The sequence below is a fragment of the Pleurodeles waltl genome, chromosome 6 (genome assembly GCF_031143425.1).
Source record: "Pleurodeles waltl isolate 20211129_DDA chromosome 6, aPleWal1.hap1.20221129, whole genome shotgun sequence".
Lineage (NCBI taxonomy): Eukaryota > Metazoa > Chordata > Amphibia > Caudata > Salamandridae > Pleurodeles > Pleurodeles waltl.
Window position 1 is genome coordinate 1,003,113,349 of NC_090445.1, and position 19,921 is coordinate 1,003,133,269.

The 19,921-nt window shown below is 40.2% G+C and overlaps 1 protein-coding gene across 1 annotated transcript in view; it reads left to right on the forward strand.

The window, feature by feature from the left end:
• Positions 1 to 17,493, forward strand: part of FAS (Fas cell surface death receptor) — a 104,572-nt gene extending 87,079 nt beyond the window's left edge. Inside the window, exons 9-10 of the mRNA XM_069239907.1 lie at positions 1,285 to 1,317; positions 14,224 to 17,493. Of these exons, the coding sequence (XP_069096008.1) occupies positions 1,285 to 1,317; positions 14,224 to 14,501 (311 nt within the window). The 3' untranslated portion in view covers positions 14,502 to 17,493. The remainder of the gene's footprint in view (positions 1 to 1,284; positions 1,318 to 14,223) is intronic.
• Positions 17,494 to 19,921: the final 2,428 nt, after the last annotated feature.

Below are 19,921 nucleotides of genomic sequence, written 5' to 3' on the forward strand. Positions count from 1 at the left end.
TCCGTTCTGATTTTGCTCCTCTTGTCATTTTTTTTTATTAGGGTCTCTCAGTCCATCCCACTAATTACTAATTGGTCAATCTTATCAAGAGTTATGACTCTAACCTGTAGTTTTTGTTTAGCGCATCTCCACGTTTATTTAGGCTTCAAGTTCCATTAATTTGATTGGTCCTCCTGGTGATGAGAACATCATCCGGCTCTTCAGGTAACAAAACTGTTGCATAAGAGTCTTTGGTCAGTGCTTCCATTGTTCAAGTCCTGGGAAAGTACATTTAGCCTACACTACACATAATTGTATCAAATTGTCATCATCTCCTGTCCGCTGGTACATTTTACAGAATGTTCTAGCAGCGCCATCTGAACTCTGCGCAGTTCAAGGTCCTTTGCTCCGGTTGTCAGTCTTCACAAGCCTCATCGAGTCTTCGTGTTACAAGCAGGCAAGGCCCAGTGAAACCAGGCCTTTGATTCGGCTAAGTTAAAAATGCAATTTAACACAAGACATAGGTTATACGTCCAATTATGATATATTAATACAATGTACATATATTTTCTCAGATTTTAGCATCTTGTTAATACACATGGTGACCACTCCCTGTGCGCACATTTTGCATACACAAGTTATTTCCTACTATTAGTTTCTCTATGAGATTTTCTTCATTAATAAACACACATTAGTCATTAGAAATGTCTCAAATTAGCATATCTGCTCCATCGGTGCTAATGGGCTAGATGGATTGGTGGGGTTCAGAAAGCATTGTTTTTAGCCCACATTTTAAATCCCCTCCAGACATTATGAGTAGGGATAGAGGGCGGGGCCAGTTGACAGATTGCAACAAGTTCCTCCTGAGCAGTAAAATAAAATACTAAAATATGTGTAGTGGTGTGCAGGGATATGTGTTTTTGAAGTTGACAATGTGCAAAAGTTGACAAGTTGCATTGTATGCTGTACGTATAGCATAATAAACATCATTCACCTGCAGTGTTGAAATCATTGCTGTATTTGTTTTTACCAGAATCAATGTGAATTGGGAAGTACAGCCTAGCATGATGTCATAGTATAGGCATGGTCCCCATTGTAGATCCCAGGTCAACACAAATGTACACAAATTGGAATTGTAACAGCTATATCTAAATTATGATAATATGGAATCACTGGAGATATTCTATGCAAATCTCCCTTCTCATTGTTCAAGCACTTGTAGCATTGACCTTTGTTTAGAATTTCAAAATTGCTTGTTTTGCTTGGTGAAAAATAGATCTACTTAATCTTCTCTTCCTTTTTTAGAACAATCAGTGGATTTACAAGAAAAATATCCAGGTATGATTAGCACTTTCAATAAGTCTCATAAGTTACTTGACATAGAACCATTTGCTACAGAGTATTGACATTTGTACATTGTGTTTTATATTGAATATTCTTTCTCTGGAATATTCTATATTTTAAACATGCTGCTTCCTTATTTTCACGTTAAGTATTTGGCTTGTGTATATATTTGTATGTATTTCCAATCAACTCACACTCTACTTATCCTCTTTCAGTCTAATGATTCAGCTGCAATCTGGCTTTCATCAGTTTCATTCTACAGCATCAGCCCTCTTCGCTGGGTCCAAAATTATCACCTCTACTCTTACCTTTTTACATTGCTGTGTTTTAGACGGGTTGACCACTCAATCTTCTTGATAGCTGCCTTCATGTATCCATTATGAGTATTGAACTGGATTGGTTCTCATACCATTTTGCAGGTCATTCTTGTGGGCTTTCGATGCTCCTCCTTTTTTACCACTGACATCTATCCCAGTGGTCTCCAAACTTTTTAATGTTGTGCCCCCCCCATTTGAAAAATAAAAATCATTGGGCCCCCCTCAGACTTTTTCACAATTATTTTATAAATATTGCAATGTTTAAATATGTCTAGACCTATTCAAAGATTGCAGTTAAGTATTGTTATCTTTTTTTAAAGTGCAATAATATGCTTCTGCTTAAAACAAAGCCCTTTTATCTGTATAATGCTTCATTTGGCCAGAGCGTGGTGCCCCCCTGGGATCACTTGAGGCTCACCAGCCCCCAGTTTGAAGCCCTCTGCTCTATACTGATGTGTTCCAAGACTCTGTTGTAGGACCTGTTTTTCTTCTGCTACCACCCTCCTCGGTGACATCATCTCCTTTGGCTTCAAATTTCATCTGTGTTCCAATGGAGCTATCCATCTTTGCACATGCAAATGAAGCAGTTGTGGGATGAAGGGCTATTGATCATTTTAGGACTTGTGGTGAGGTTAGGTTACACTGCTTTGCGATTTTGATTTCAGAGATAAGACGGATTGCTGGATCTGAGATGCATCTGTAGTAATTAGCGTCTGAGTTCAGCAGAGTAGGCTAAGACTGAGGGTGTAAGATTGAAATGGGAGTTACTCATTTTCACCCAAAGTAGAGGGTCATCTGCCATATGCAATCAAATGAATGTGGTTTGTCATGCTCTTTTGGTGTCCTGTGATGCAATTACAGATGTCAACTGTGCTGCATCCTTCTTTAGCTGTTTTGCCTCTTTTGTCTGTGTACAGGTGACCCTGTGCCTAAATTAGATCTTGCTCCTTGTCAGTTTGCTCACATTTGGGAATTTCCTATTCTTGCTCCACATGATTTTAGCCTCCCCTAGGTTTTGTCTCCATTTCTGAGAAGAGGCAGGTTTGACTTTTGAGTGGGTTACACAAGTGTGAATCCAGAATCCTAGACTGATATGGAGTCATCAACACAGAATGATGACAAAATCTAGCAAGTCATATCCCTCGATATTCAATTATTGTGCCTACATCAACAACAGCAACCTTTATTTCTTCCCCCGTTACTAGTGCAACCATTTATAGCTTTATCGTTTTTGACAATGCCAATATGCCATGATAGGAGATGGCCCTGATTTTAGATTGTTTGGATACGTACTCTCATTATGGCAACATGATCGAAAATCATGAGCAACATTTGCTGTGTTGAATGCTTGAGTTAGAATGGAGGTGGAATAAGTGTGGTTTGACCTAGAACATCCTGTGACTGCAATTCCCACAGTTTATAGCATAGGCCTTTGTAAACCCCCAAAATACCAGTGTTACCACTAAGGGCCATGGACCTTAGACCTTTTTTAATTTATGGTCAATACTTTTTACTTCGCTCTCTTACATCTCATCATGTATAAACAAGTGTAACTCTCTTGAGGGTACTTCTTGCATTGCGTACTCCTTGTGCTGATCACTTTTGGAATCAGTGACTAAATCAGTCAAGCTATTCAATGATTATTGGGCAAACATTTATTCAAGTGCCTGGTTGGATGTTTATTGCAGTGGAGGGGGTGGGTGTGTGTTGCTGTTGCACTAATGTGACTTCTGTTGGAACCCACAATAAACTTTCAAAGTAAGATGATGAAGTTAACTTAGACTCCAACTGTGAAATATGGGAAACAAAACTAATTTCTGTGGGATACTTTTAGCTGCAGATTTCTCAACTTTTGAATATCCCAAAATGCCAGAGTGCATCTGGAGAATTCTTTGAAAGTGCTACCACTCTCCGAAAGGTGGCCTATGTGCTCTACAGTGAATCCATTCTGCCCCTGAAGAGATGGAGCGGAGCCGCATACAAGCTCCACTCCTGAATAATGATGTCAGTTTCTTTTTTGCATGCCTTTCAGTGTGGATCCGGAGCTGTGATTCAACTTTGTCAGTTTTCCGATGTCATCAGACTTTTCTTATTCAGTGTGCCAGGGACAATGTCTCCCTGCAAAAAATTGAACTCATTAAATGCCACAACTGTAGAGAGCAGATGGTGGTCATGGACTGGAGTGGCGTGAGCCAACAGTGCTTGGGCTCCTGACACTTCTCAGAGTTTGCTGTAAATGGTCCCTCATGCATCCAAAGATGATGGGAAACCGGATGTTGAAACTACATCACCAAACACAAGAATATGTCATGATCGTCACATAAATCCCACGCCAAGTTACGGGAAGCTTGCTATTCATGGGGTTTAGCCTGCATGAAGTCCCATTTCCTCTTCATGTGTTTTGGGTAGATCAAAATGAAGAATGCACCATAAGCAGAGGAAGTCTAATTGAGACTCAACCCCATCCCACCACTTGAAAATAGATGAGAGGGTGTTGGGGCATCAGTCCAAAGAACCTACAAGCACTTACAGACTCTGACCCAGTACTGTCGTTGACCGTGCTGCAACTCATGACTTTCAAAGAAGCCATTCTGCAGCTCTTCCATTTGCTTCAGGGCTCACTCTGGTGTGCCTTTGGGACCCACAGAGGTGTGAGGGGCTCCATTTGGACTTCCCCTGGAAGGCCCTCCCTCGGGGCCATCTGACCATGTGAGACTTGCTGTTGGTCCCATTACAGTACTGGTACATACTTCTACTCCAGCCCTAGGGTCCATGCTGGTGCTGATGCAGACTTCACTGAGGATCTTATTCGGATGCCAGTTTTCGACCCCAAACAGATGTCAAACACATTCTAGGCATATGTTGAGCTACTTGATTATGAAAGCACAGTCAGTCCACTTGCAGCCAGACTTTAATGCCAGTACTGTCAGAAGGCGTATTTGAAATTGACTTTAGAGCGGTTCTAGCTATGCAAAATGTTCCCCATGACCCTTACGATGGTGAGGCGGGAGTCAACCTGCTTGCTTATCTGTATACTGATAATGGGTTACATATTGATCTACAAAATACTAGGGGACTGGATACATCTCCAGAGACTACTAGTCTTGCCACGTGGGCCACTAAAGGAAGTATGTGCCTCCTTTGCAGTAGTGTGAAGGGCTGCAGAAGTACTAAAGTTACAGTTGCCTACTGTTTAAACCAAGATAATCGTTCTAATCGAGATCCTTAAGGCATTTAGAGGGCCCAAGCTGTGCTTGGGCCCTCTGGTCCATCAGTCGACCTGTTGCCAGGTTACATAGTCCAGCCTTCAGTGATCCTGATCAACTACCCTGAAAGGTTTTTGGTACCGCAGTCAATGAGAAGGAGCACTCCTAATGCCTTCATGCCAAATGATCCATATAGAAAGTCAAAACGTATTGATGGTTCCAGAAAGAGAATACTCATTCAGATTGTTTAGCCTTAAGATCCTTGCAAGCACAGTGTTTTCTGGGCAGGAACACACATTCTTTATGGGACATGGTCAGCGAGATCTTGCCAGCTGTCCTAGAAGAGAACAGGGCCTAGCTGACGCAAACTATACATGATGACTAGGACCCATCAAAGTTTGTCTTATTTGCTGGTTTGGACATAACAGGCGGTCACACTGCCGAAGCCCAATAGTGCCATTAAGTGGGTACTGGCTTTGGAGATATGAATGGGTGATGCACACGCTACTTTCTCATTATGAAGAAGGGTGTATAGCTCAGGCCTACACTGGACAGTCACTCATTAAATGCCTTTTTGCAGGAAAACAAATTCAGAATGCTCACCCTATCTTAGATTCTTTCTGCTGTGGACTCAGGAGACTGGGTAGTATCCTTGGACTTCAAAGACATACATTTTGAAATACCAGCCCTGCAGTCCCGCAGGTTATTTCTACAGCACTCTGTGGGATCAGAACAATTTAGATTTTCTGTGCTGTTGTTCAGCCTAACCTCTAGTGTTCACAAAAGTGATGGCAGTGGTCGCTCCCCACCTTCAGAGTTCAATGCCACATCTATTCCTGTACCTCGATGACTGGCTGCCCAAGATGGGCCCGTGGCAGTCAGTCGTGGGCCAACTCCCGATGATGACCTAATTCCAGATTGTTTGGGTTATTCCATCAACCTGAGCCCCATGCTTATGATTCCTTTTATTGGGGCTGTCCTAGCCAGAGAAGTTGCATTCAAGGCCTTACCACTGCCGCAATGAATCCAGAACATCCAGGATATGATCCTGGGACTTAGTGAGCATAGCTCTGAGGCTTCTTATGCTCCTAGATTCAGTCATCCCGCTTCTTCCTTACACCAAATTGCAATGGAACTTCATGTTTTGGAGGGCCCGGCATCAGGACTCCGACCCCGACTCCATCTAGGTCTCTCAAAAGATGGCTCAGGATCTTCTCAGGTGGCAGAAAAATGTGAATCTGACCTGCCGCCAGTAGCTTTCCATTCCCCACTCATACTTCATGGTTATGAAAAAATTATACATATTGGTTTTTGGGGGGAAGAAATCATGTATGAGTTGAACTTTAAAGGCTTCTGCTCTCCCCAACTGAGCCAGCTTCTCTGCTTTTGAAGCATCAGGAAATCTGCCTAGCCCTGAAAGCCTTCCTGTCTTCCATCAGGGAGAGGCTAGTGCAGGTCTTCACAGACAACATAACCACATGTGTCACACTAACAAGCAGAGCAGAGTGAGGTCTTTGATTCAGTGCCAGGAGGCCCTAGGTATCTGGAGGTAGCTGGATCAGCTGAACGCCTTTCTGATAGCTACCCATCTAGCGAGATCTTTGAATATCAGAGAAGATTAGTTCAGTGCATGCCGCCTGGCAGATTACAAATGGCACCTCCACCACAAGGTAGCAAACGGCATCTTAAATATGTCTGATATGCCCAAGTTAGATTGTTTTACCACCAGCAACAATGCACAGTGTCAAAACTACTCTGCGCTGTGGTTTTGCCCAGGAAAGACTCTGGGAGACACATTTAGACTGTGAATGGCCACGCATCTCCTATATGCGTTCGTGCCACTCACTCTCATGCCTCGAGTTCCAAGAAAGAGCCATTAGAATAGGATGCTCTGATCTGCTTAGCATGATCCTTTGCCCTCCATTCTGGCTTTCAGATATGGAGGACCTTCTTCTGTCAGCAACAAGTAAGAGTGTTGCAATTTAGCATCTGCAGCCTACACCTCTGTGCATGGAGATTTTGCGACTGCATTTAAATACATTTTTAGTGCTGGGCACAGTAGCAGATGGTATCCTTGCAGCAAGCTTTGACTAAGTCCTTCTACATTGGGTGCTGGACAAATTTGGTGCCCTGTGTGGCATCCACTTCATTTAGGCTAAATGTAGGGATGCGTTGTTGTTTAATTTGTTGTTGGCCCATTAAGGCCTTGCAGTAGGCACATTTAAAGGCTATCTTCCTTTTAAGTTTGCTGTGTTTACCTGATGAATCTTCTCTTCGTGTTGTGATGCATCTTCTCACAGGCCTGACTCCCATGTTTCCCCTGTAGCCATTTGTCATTCCCCAGGGGGACACAGTGTTGATTATTTTTAGCTGAACGTCTTTTGAGTCATTGCACAGCTGCTTGCTATGACTACTGATGCTCAAAATGGATTTCATAATTTCCGTCACCTCTACATGTCACTTGAGTGAACAGCAGGCACTCTTGGTACAAGAGTCCTGAAGCATTTCTTCCTGCACAAATTGGCACTGAGGACAGCTGAATTTTTTTTCCCAAAGTTTTGACAACTTTTCATTCTAACCAGTTTACCGGTCTGCTTAAGTATTTTCTCCCCTTTGCATTATGAAAAAGGAGTAGAGGGTCCATCAACTCAATCCTAAAAGGGATTTGAGCTTCTACATTGATCGCATAAAGACTATTGAGAGGATTCCAGAGTTTAAACCCTGTCACAGATGGCATGTGCAGATATTCTTGCTGGAATCCCATGTCATCTACACGGTGTGTGTTGGATCCAAACATGACCCCTTAGCCTGCAATTTCTGCTCTATAATGCATCCATAGTCCATCAGTGAGTGTGAGGCCAAGCTATTTTTGGCAAGATCCAAAACAATACACCAATGCACTCCTCTTCTCCTTCAGTAAGTGCCCCGCTAAGCAACAATCTCTCAAAACGTAATCTCACAAAGGACAACATTGGAAGGAGAGAGACCCTTGTTCCTCCAGGAAATGTTTCAGCTATGTAGACCTTTTGGAGTCAGGTGATGTTTTCAAATACCGGGATGTTTCTCATTGGAGCTGATTCTGATACCTGAATAATGAGCGAGGAAGCCTGAATTTCTGACTCCATTTGCCGATCCTGCACCGGTAAAGTCATCCAACTTGCCATGCTGAATCCCTTCTGGAAGACTCCATTACATCTAGGCCACTCCCAATGGGTGGACCCGATCGTGCAGGTTTGGAGACTTCAGCAGCTTTCTGTACCAGAGCCTCCACATGCTCCACCCTCTATCTGTAATGTGCTATGCTCTTCCTACGCCATATGTGTCAACATTGAAAGCCGCTCTTGGTGCCAACTTTGAAACCCATTGTTGGCTGACAGCATCTGAGTGAAATATGAGAAAGTTAAAGACTGGTATGATGATGAGTCTCTTTACAGGGCCCAGGTGCAAGAACGTTTCAGGTTCAACTCAGATGAGATGTGCTTGTGAGGCCTGATGAAGATTATGGCCATACAGAGAATAGCAACTAATAATCACCTCTTCTCTTACAGTGCTGAGGCTGGCATTTATCCGGATTAAAACATTTACAAAATGTAGGTGATTTGGACACTTCTCCAGAAGGTAAAATCCTTCTAGTTTTCCTTCAGAGGATTTTTGTTTTTTTTCACTTAGGTAGTAAGAAAAGCAGCAGAAGCATGGTAGCTTACCTTTTGCTTGGCAAAGTCCAAATCAACTTTTTTTTTATTGAAGGCCGTACTGAGCAGTGTCAGAGTGTGAGTTGACTCTAATGTCTGAGTATCAGGAGGTTACAAATTACCACTGTATATTTAACCACGTTACACGGCAGCGTTATCATGCGCTGCGTGTGATTGCATATACCGTTTTTGCCTTCCTGACTGCCGGAACAGAATATTACAGGCTGGGTCCATTTAGACCTACATTTTCAGTGTTAGTCTTGTATTACGGATACGCTTCCATGGTACAGTTCCTCTACTCTGGAGATGTACCTTTCTCTCTATCATAAGAGACTACCACACTAGTCTGCTGGATTATTCATCATATTTGATTTAGAACTACTTTTAAGATGTTAACAGAAGCATTTCTCGAACAGTTTTCTGTAACCTTAGTTTCTGAGCCTTGAAAAAGTCAGAGAGGATGAAACACGTGTTGACTGTTTTCTGATTTCTTATATGCCTTTTTCTTATATATGGACATGATTACCTTTAAGTATCACTTCGTTTCTCTTAATACAAAGGTTTAAAAATATCCCCTGCACCTTTACTCATCTTGGACTTATTTTTGGAGTGCCCTGGTTTGCTCTTTTTTCTTGTATATTTAACCTTGATAAGGTGGACAAATTTGCTTTCCTGAGCATTCCAACTGGAAATAATTAGGATTTGTTCCGGTTAGTTTGTAATCTAGATACTGCCCCAAATTTATCAAGCACTGAAAGAAGACTGGGATGTAGCATAGGGGTTCATATAGGTATACCAAGGTGTCACCAGCTATTTGACCAGTCCTGTTCGTAGTCTACACACCAGCAACTTTATCACTTGGGTGAATAGTAATGAAGAAAGAGGATGGCCTTGCTACATACCTTTGTTCAGCATCCTGCTGTCCAATGTGATTTCCCAAGGTTGCATTTTGGCCTTTGGTTGCATGTATAATAATTCTGACCCAGGTCAAGGGGGGTTGGTACCAAGCCTATTTTTCTAGTACCACACTCATGTAGCCCCTACTGACTGTATCAAACGAATGTTCAGTTTCAAGGGCGACCAGGGCATGTGGTATCACAGATTACACTTTTGAATCCATAGTATGTGCCACCTGGGTCAGGTTCTACATTGTATTTATCCCTGCCATGAATCCTTACTGATCTGTGTGCGCTACTCTATTTACCACCCTCAGTGGCCTGTTGGGTCATACCTTGCTCCAAATCTATTTTTATCTGTGTTTAGAGGTTAAGTGGTAAGATAACATCTCTGTATGATTTCTATCTACTTTAGGAATTAAAAGTGATTAGTGCTTCCCTCATAGATGCTGTGAGCAGTCCGCTGACCTCCCTTCCTCGTACACTTCCAAGAATATGCCTACCATGGTATCAATAACCTTTTGCTATATATCTCTTGAGATGCCATCACTTTCTGAAGCCTTACCCATTTGCATCTCTTTTGTCATAGCTAATATCCATACCTGATAAGTGGGGCCTCTAGATCTTCTCTTTGTTCCTCTGTTCACTTGGTCAGCTTTGCTGGGCTAAGGTGTTCACTATTCTTTGTTCATCTACTCTTTATGGTTGCTTATAATCATTCAATAGTTTGACCATCAATTAGTCATTAATTGCTGTTTAAGTCACCAGTTTTTCACCTGTTTCAGTCTGTGAGATGTGGGCTTTTATTGCCCTTCCTCTGCAACCTTTTTTTGTCTGCTGTACATGTGTCCTTTTCCAGCATAGTCTAGGCTCCTTCCATTTATCTTTTTACCTCTGTTCCTTGCATTATCTTGCCAGGTACTGTCACCACTCCCCTTTCCAATTCTTGAAGTGTCCAATAGTCTCTTAATTCGCACTCTAGTTTGTGCGTTTGAACCATAGATATGTGATATGGCCTGCCCCCTTAATGCAACCTTAAAGGTCTCCCACTCGTTGGCTCTAATATTCGCTGTTCACTCATTTTAGTGAAATCAGTGAGTGGTGAACATTTGTGTATGTGGCACAAAAGTATAATCTGTTAAGGTTTCTGTCCTGATCCTCCACATGGGCAAACATGCCTGTTCTACAATTGCATAATAAAACTCAGTAACAGGGAATGATGTAAGATAAACCTTCTTTGGTATTTCATATCTCCTCATTTGTTGAGGTCTTCTTGTTTCACAGAAATAGTCTGATCAGCTATGTGTGTCACACATGCTGCGCCAGATTGTTATTGTTTAACTCTTAGTACTAAAATCAAACTAACCTCCCAGAAAAAAATATACCTCATCTTTGGACATGTGTTATGAATTTTCAATAATCAACATAATGTGCCCTTTCAGAACAGTGTTAATAATGATTTCCTGAACCACTTGAAATCCAATTACCTGCCCATAAACAAAAAGGTTGCTATTATGACAAATAATATAAACCCCTCCTCGATTACTACTAAGTGTAGATCACTGTTATCCTTCTGCCCTTTCTGGAGAATGCTTGTTCATGTTCCAGGGCCTTCACCTTCCCCCAGTAAATGTGAGTGTCCTCCGCGTCTTTGTACCATTATCTCTAGCCTGGCCAACAGTGTTGTAATCTTCTTTTGTAAATTTCCACTCCTCACCACCTGCTCTGCCTAAGAATATGCCATTGCACGTTTTGCTCATCATAGAAGCATTCCTCAGTACATATCAACAGACCTTCCCATTCATCTTGGTTCAGTCTTCTCCACAGTGCAGGCAATTGCTCCCCTGCAAGTGCTCCAATTTTTACTGTATTACTCTGCTTCAAACATTTGCAGGTTATTCACATATGAGTGATCAATATCTTCTTCCTATTCATCCATAGAATTATAGCTGATGTTCAATGGAGGGTAGACTAGCCTATCTTCTGGCAACTCATAAACTTCTTCTGCTATTGTCCATTCTCTTGCATTATGAGGCGCTCTGTTTACCTGTTTGCTGCCTGTGGTGAATCAAGTTGAGGCGCACATGTCCCGATCTTTACTTCATATCTCAGACCAGTCCCAGACTTCAGGGGGTCTATAAAGAAAGGACTATTTCCATTTGATATAACTCTTATTTTGCTCTACGTTTTGCTTAGTAAAGTAATATTTATTTAACTTCCAATGCGTCTGTATGATTTTGAAAAATGATCTGTGCTACACCTGGACTTTCTTTGTGTATTCTGGGATTTACAAATATAAAAATCTGTGAGGAGCAAACCTGTCCACCATGCTGGATCCTCATGGGAATTATCATTTACGGTGAATTAAGGCTGGTTGTGAGTGGACCTTATTTGGCCATTAGGAGTATAGAGTCATGCCTCTCAGGTTATGTAACTCTACAGCTATACAGCAAAGATTTACAAATTGTATATTGTCTGACATGCTGTACAAATTTGTGATATAGGCCCTCCGCCCGCCAAGGTTGAACCGCCTAACGGCTGCCTATGTGGCCGCAAACCCGCCAGCCGCATTTCAACATCCCTGCTGGGCCGGCGGGGATGTGGGCTGTAACATTGCAGCTTGCTCCTAATGGAGCTGGCGGCAATGTGGCGGTGCAGCGGGTGCAGCAGCACCCGTCGCGCTTTCCACTGTCTGCCAATTGCGATGGGGCTGTGCATGGGGGCCTTGCTCTGCCCATGCCAAGTGCATGGGCAGAGCAGGGGCCCACAGGGGCCCCGCGAGTCCCCTTACCACCAGTCAGTCCATGGCAGTGTCTACCGCCATGGACAGGCTCATGGTAAGGGGAGTCAAAATCCCCAGGGCAGTGCTGCTTGCAGCGCTGCCCTGGCTGATTGCGACCGCCGGGACCTCCATGGCGGTGTGACCGCCGCGGTCAAAATGTGGCATTTCGTACCACCAGCCTGTTGGTGGTACAAATGCCACTTTACCGCCATGGTTGAAATGAGGCCCATAGTCTTTGATATTTTAATTTTTTTTTTCTCATAACAAGGAACACTGTAAGCAACATGTAACATAAGTAATGTCCACATTAAGACAGAACCAACTGTATTGTAAACCCCAAAACTATTAATTTGAGCAGTCCAAAGTTGAGTATTTGGGGTATTCTCTGAACTCGTATGTCCTGTCCATGGACCCTAAAAAAGTTTCAGCAATTGTAGAGTTGCCAATGCCTTCAAATATTCAGGAAACACACAGTGTTGCCTTAGATTGGCAAATTTGGACTGGCATTTTATTTCTTCATTTGTCCAATTAAGTTCAGCATCGTCTTGGTAAAATCCTCAGTAAAACGTGTTTATCCTGTGTGTTGCACCTTTGATGATGAAAGCTTCCAGCAGGGAGTTTTGGAATCAGTATGGAGAACAAACTCTTTGCCCCATAAGTACTGGTCTCAAGTGATACCCCCCCACTAGCAATCAAGTACTTCTGTCTCATCCCAGTAACAAAGTACCATGCGTTTGCTCCCTCAGAGCTTTGAATTCAGATGATACCACTTTTTTGCATTCCCACACTTAAGAAAGCAGACCAAAAACCACGTATGCTTGCAGATCCCTGATATTAAAGAATTTAACAAGAGCTTCAACAGCTTTGGCCTTCTTCACTTTCTCGACTGAGTACACTCTATCCCCGTCACAAATCTTTCACTTGTCTTCCTCAATACACAAAACAAGCATTTTCTCCACAAACCAGGGAACAAACATTGAATAAATAAAAATAAATAAAAAGATCTCAACTGATCTTCATTTTATGTGTTCTAATTTCTCTTCACAGACATTTTCTATTGAGATTTCAATGTGAAAGCGTTTTGGGATCCTTTTCACTACCTCGCTTGCTCCTGAATTACCAAATCTCAGGAAAAACACATATTTTTCCTAAATGTAGCTTAGGGAAAGTTGAGCACAGATTTGCTACCAGTGGGCAAAGATATATTGCCACAACATATTGATGGAATTTAAGAATAAATTTAACTTCGAAAAGTCTGTTGATGATTAGTGAGCTATGTGTTGCGACTTCTTTTGCCAATCTTGAAGTATGGGATCTAACCCAGAAAAGACAAACCTGCATGTCAGTCCCCTTTCCCTCCTTCAACAGCGAGTATGGGCTTCTCTGATGCATAAATGAGTTATTCCTTGAAAGTCCATAATCAGTCATAACGTACATTTTCAGCCTGTAGGTCTTCCATAATGCTGTTAAAGTTGCGATGTCAATCCTATAAACAAGAAGCAGTATCCAAGTAATTTCCATCTTTCAATGAGTAATCTTGATTCTTGGGCACAGACATAGTTTTCTTTTTCCCTCCTCTTCCCAATCTTCAGTATCTCAAAAGGAATTCCTTTTGACCGAAACATCCTGCTGATTTTGTAGTCGTCGAGTATGATAATGCTGATTCATGCAGATTTGTATAAATTCCCCCAAGCAAATACATGTTTATAAAGGACTTTTTTTAGTCCAAGCGTTTTAACTAAGGCTTGTAACTTTTCGGTTTGAATCGAATCTTTTAGATGAAGCGGCTAGTAGGAATTCATTAAATTTACATTATTCCATATTTTATGTGCATTTATTTATAATACTCCCTAAACGTAGAAGTGGCATACTTTCCACTAAACAATGAATCATCACATATTACTCTTCTGTTTGTTCTAAATGTATTTGCATTTACTTTTGCATACAGTAGCATTGTGAAGTAAAATACTTGCAGTTGTTCTAAAAGTTGTTTTCTGTTTTTTGTAGATGTTGATCTTACACAACACTTTGCAGACATAGCAGAAATCCTGAACCTTGAAACCACACTGTCATTTGTCAGGAAGAATTGTATGACCGAACCAACCATAGAGCAAATAAAAATGGACAATCATGGGCAAACAACTGAACAAAAAGTACAGTTGGTGAGGAAGTGGTATGAAGAGCATGGAAAACCTGGGGCCTTTGATGAACTGATCAGAACCCTAACAAAGTTGGGATACCGATCGTCGGCAGAAAAGATTTTAAAACAAATAGTAGGGAGGTAGCAATTAGGAACATTGGATCGACAGTGCATACTGCTAATCGTAGCAGCAAAAGGGATGAAGAATAACACGTGTGAAGGTTAAGACTTCAATGGATTGCAAACACTTGGAGATGCCTCGTGCAGCTGTAGAGCCTCGGAAATATTCTTGTACTGGGTAATGGATATTGTATTCCCTCTGGTGTCTACCCGAGATGGTGTGTAATAGGTATCTGTGGCTCAGTGTATACATGACCTGGCACTTTTAAGGTTTCGTATCTATGGCGTTTGTGCTATTCATGGTAAACATATTGTAATATGTAATTGTCCGAGTGTCAGGGGGTCCGCCTTTTTCAGGCACCTGCGTTGTTTGCTTCAGATTCTTCAGCCATTGACTTGAGACATTTTCATGCACAACTCTGTCAGTCCTCTGGGGTATTTTAGACGTCCTGTTATATTTTACCGTGGGTTATGTCCTTCTGCCTGCATTGGCATTCTAGAGGGACTATTTATTTGAAATCAGTAAGCGAGTGACCGAGCAGCACTGGAGGGGAGAGCACTGACAAAAGCATTTAAACAGATATGTCTGCTACAGAAAAGAGGGCAACGCTTTGTATGTCTGGCTTTATAGTGCACGAAGTAATAATATCAGTTATTTCACATATAAAAGGAACGTACTTTTGCTGCGCCCAGAGGGGTATTCATCGCTAATCTTATGCCAGTGGCTTTTGGGTGTATCATTACGCTTCTTATGGTGTGCTTGCAATAAAATGCATGAAGAAATGTTTACCATATTGAATCATCACACATTGTTAAAGTATCTCACACGTGTTGTATATAGAAAGCTATCCTTTGTGTCCTTTTACGCTTTTTGTTTGATTTTTAAATGTTTTGGTCAGGACTCGAGGATGTTCCCCATGGTTTTTTCCCTGTGTCGTGCCCATTGACTTTCAGTTGGCTTTCCTTTTATGTTTATTTCCTGTTGTCTTTTGACTGTATTAATTGACTTATTGTTTTGTTTTCGTCATCCATTCTTCTCTTCCTCTGTCTTGATGGCAAAAAAAAGCTTTGTCAAAGTCAGTAGGCCTGGCTTCATTTAACACGCCAACAAATGCATAATATTAGCATGCACAAATGAGGCTTCCAGAACACCATAAGATCATTACCTGTTGATTTTGCTAGAATCTGTATGATCGGTTTTTATTCATTTTTTTCAGATGCTTTTGCGTGCAGTTGCTTTCCAGTACTGCTGTTCAAACAAGCATGGGCAAAGGCAATTGGTTTGGCATATATTAGAAGTGCACACATCATACAAATGTCAAACCTATTGGCATTGTCAGTGCTTGTTTAGATTTCTAGTGTTATTCTTTTACGAGCCTTATTTTCTATGGAATATATTTGTAAAAACTTAATACTAATATTTTCCATTTTTGATCCTATGATAATGTTTCTTTCAAACTTCCAAACTTGGTAGCATGACATATCTTTATTATAAGGTTAAGAACCGTGCTTTTATACAGTGCTTCATAACAAAGTCCTGCCATCTCTAAGCACCATAAATAAAATAAATATTACAAATTTAGAACTAACAGCAAATCCTCAAGGTAAGCATAGACAGGGAAGTGTGGATTTCACATTCTTAACTCCATTTCTACTTAGCTTGGTGATATATTGGAAGGTTATATTGTGGGGTCGATATAGGAAAAAGTTAATATTTAAACTTCGATATTATGGTAAAACACCCTGCAAACAGAACTACAACAATAAAGTGAAATTTAGGCTAATGCTATTAGCAGCACTGTTAAAAATGAAACCTTTCTTCCTCTAAAAATGTAATTGAACCATCAATTTTAGGAGTACTGCAATAAAGGACTTAGGCAGCTTCTAGAATACACTTTTGTTCAATTCTAACAGTTAATTTGTTCAGTTTTAGTCATTAAAATTATGAAAAAAAACTCTTCTGTTGAAATAACTGTATGAACATTAATACTGAACTATTTGGAAGACTTTTAAGGTATCTGAATAGATTCCTGCCAATACGTAATTGGTTATTAGAGCTTCGTTTGGAGCAGGGATGTGATGGAAAGAAGCACTTCCACCAGAAATCAACGTAGTGCATATTGCCACTCAGCTCTAAATCAGGCCCTTACTCCTTAGCGATTTTGCTATTTGACATTATGTGAACATATTGATTTAAAATATCACAAGCATCACAGTGAAGAAACATTGTTCAGAAATATTTAATAGTCCGGTGTAGGAAAAATATCCTTTAACCGTATTACCCAACATTTTGTACCTTTCCACGCAATTTCTAATATGATGATGAAGACAGGTTTGTTGTCTTTGTAATCATTTGGACACAGCACTTTGTCCCACATGATGGGTATTTCCAAAGCTACCTCTTTATTGTTGCCAAAAGTCTTTTTGAAGTTATTTTCTGAAATTATTCCTTTCCCTTGTCTTCGCCCACCCTCACACATGCTCCCTGTAAATCCAATACATATTTACTTTAATGTATCCAGTATGTTTGTTTTAATGTCCTTCTGCACTCCCCTGCTTAAAGTTCTCTATTTATATTTTTTTCACTTTTGTATTTTAAAGACTCATGAAGTGTTTATTAGCATTTCCTTCTTAATTCAGATGCACCCATGAACAAATGTTTCTGTTCCCCTGATTTAGTGCAATTTATTATGTTTGTTGAATGTCAAACACTTCGCTATTTCTTTTTAGTAACTGTTGCAAGAAGCTCGCAGAGTCTGTGTTCAAAGCATATGTTGGTTTACAGAGTGGCATACTAGTTATCTAGAACACAGTTTTATGGCAACTGGATAACTGTTTAGATGAATAAACTGTAGAAGTGTATAGAATATAATAGACCTCCAATGCACTATAAAGTCACACAAACGTTTTTATTCACATTACAAAAACATTTTTAATGTAAAAAGTTGTACTCGTTTTTTTCTTAAATACTAACAAAAATATGCTTTATTTTAAACCAATGAACTACTTTGCTAGGGGATCTGTGTTTGGACTGATTTGCAAGTGTTTGTAGAAAAATAATAATGGGTTCTGTTCTCACACACACACACACGGCAGCTTGAAAAAAGGACATTTTAAGTCCATATCTAACTTTTTTAAACAAATTTTCAAATGATTTTAGCAGCATATTTGGGATTCTGCAGCTGTCAAAGAAATTCAATAGTATTGACATGACTAATGGCCTGATTTAAATTTTGGCAGACGGAATACTCCGACACAACCGTGATGGATATCCTGTCCACCAAAATATGAATCCCATTATTTCCTGTGGGATTTATACTACGGTGAACAGGATATCCGTTGCCGTTATGATGGAGTAACCCGTCTGACAAAATGTAAATCAGGCCCTAAGTATTTCTGCAAATGCAACACTCTATATCTCTCATACTGAAATGTGACCTAAAAGAATACAAGCACATGAAAACTGCCTCTTTTGTTTCTCTCAGAGCAAAATGTATTCCCTATGTAGAACCCCATGCCCACATTCCCTCATCTTTTTTAGGGTGCTTCTTTTCACATTCCTATCTTGAAAATGTATTTACTCCTGTTGTAAACAAGGGTTTTTAGAGTGAGAAACTTCTAAATGTTTGTTTTGTAAATGCCTTTAATGTTCGAGTTTTGTTGCTGACAAATCCACCCAGATGCACCCACAAATTTGCCTCTGAATCTAGATGTGCACACCCAAGAAATCCACCATACTGTGAATTAGCAGTGACATTTTACTCTTACAAATTCATTTATCTGCTTTATTTGCTCAACTGAGTTGTCCTTAGCTACACATATAGGTTTAGATAGCAAACCTAAAAGAGTGTAACAAAAAAACACATGCAGTAAATTTTCCAGGTGAAAAGTGCACCGGACAGCTTTGAATAAATCTTTTTTTTATGATCAAGTCTTGGACTGATTTGATCATTCTTTTTCAGTTCATCAGTCTTTCAGTAGTTTTTCCATTGTGTTTATTCTACATGTTCAAGCAAAAAATACAAAGCAAAACATATCCACACAGTCATCAATTCACACAATTATCACTTCAATGCCAGTCCCACTTGAGTAATCTGTTTTTTCTGAACCTATTTTAAAACTGCTTAAAGTACATTAAATCCTGCAGCAACAATATATCCACCACTGGTAACGATTTACAAGATGTAAAGGGTTTTTAGAAAGCTATCTTCTAAACCTGTAATCAATTTGCTTAATGGCTGTTTAATTTCAAGTAATTGTTGAGAAGTCAACACATATTGTTTAGTTAACTATTTATGGAGGCTTTATCACTGATGCACTTTTGTAAAATCTTTTCGTAATCTTCATTCCAGGTGATTTTTTACCTTTCTACCTGTTAATGACTAGCCAGATCAGCAATCCTCTCAGTGTTTTGTGCAACTTGCCTCTCTCATTTCACCTCCTTTTCAAATTTGTCTCATCCTTTTCAGCATGTCTGATCATCTTAGCCATTTTCTTCCCTCAACTAACTGGTGTGAGTAGGTCATCTGTAATGTCTCTCATTGTCTTAGAGATGTGTGTGTGTGTTTGCAGACACACATGTGTAGCATGAAGAGAGGGAATAGGATCAGTCCTCGTAGAGATGATAATGCCTCTGTTAGAAAGACAAACACTATCTGTGTAAGGATAGTTTATAAATGTTTTAACATAGAAAATATTACTTTTTTCCTACTTTGTTCAGTATCCAAGTAGGTGTAGAGAACTGTGAGTTTGCATGCATGCGTTTCTATAGATATCTAAAGCCCATCTCTGTCTACATCGCTGAAAGTGAACATCTTTGGCGACTTGTCTTTTGAGTGTGTAAATCCTGCAGTACAGGTAGACAATACATTAGATTCTGTGGATCCTTTAGTATACCCTACATTGTTTACTATTATTCAGAAGAGAATATATCTCAAGATTTAACAACATGGGTTGCCAATGATTATTTATTTTTTTGTAAATACTGCAAGTAGTTGATCTTAAGATCTTTGTTGGTATATTAATCTCAACTTGAAGATGACATTGTCCAAACTCTAGATATACATCATGTGAGACAGTCTTAATAGTTTTGAGAATCTGTGTAGGTGATAAGCATTCCGAAATAATACTGCAGATATTTGTATTCAAAGTTTTTAAAGTATATATTGCAGGTGGCAGAAAGATTTGCAACTACTTATATGGAATTTTTCCAGTCTCCAAGCTCAGGAATTTTGTTTTTGCCCAGAAACTCCCATGTCTTCCTAGCAATTAGAAGTGAAGTGTTAGTAAAACCCATAATTTCCTCATCTCAAAATAATGAAGAGCAAATGTCCATTCATTGCCGTGGTTTTCAGAGGTACAAAGGCAGTTGCTGGAATTTTTGTGTAAATCTTACTCTCCTTCATTTAATGTTACTCCACAGTGCCAAATCATTGGTGGGAAGAT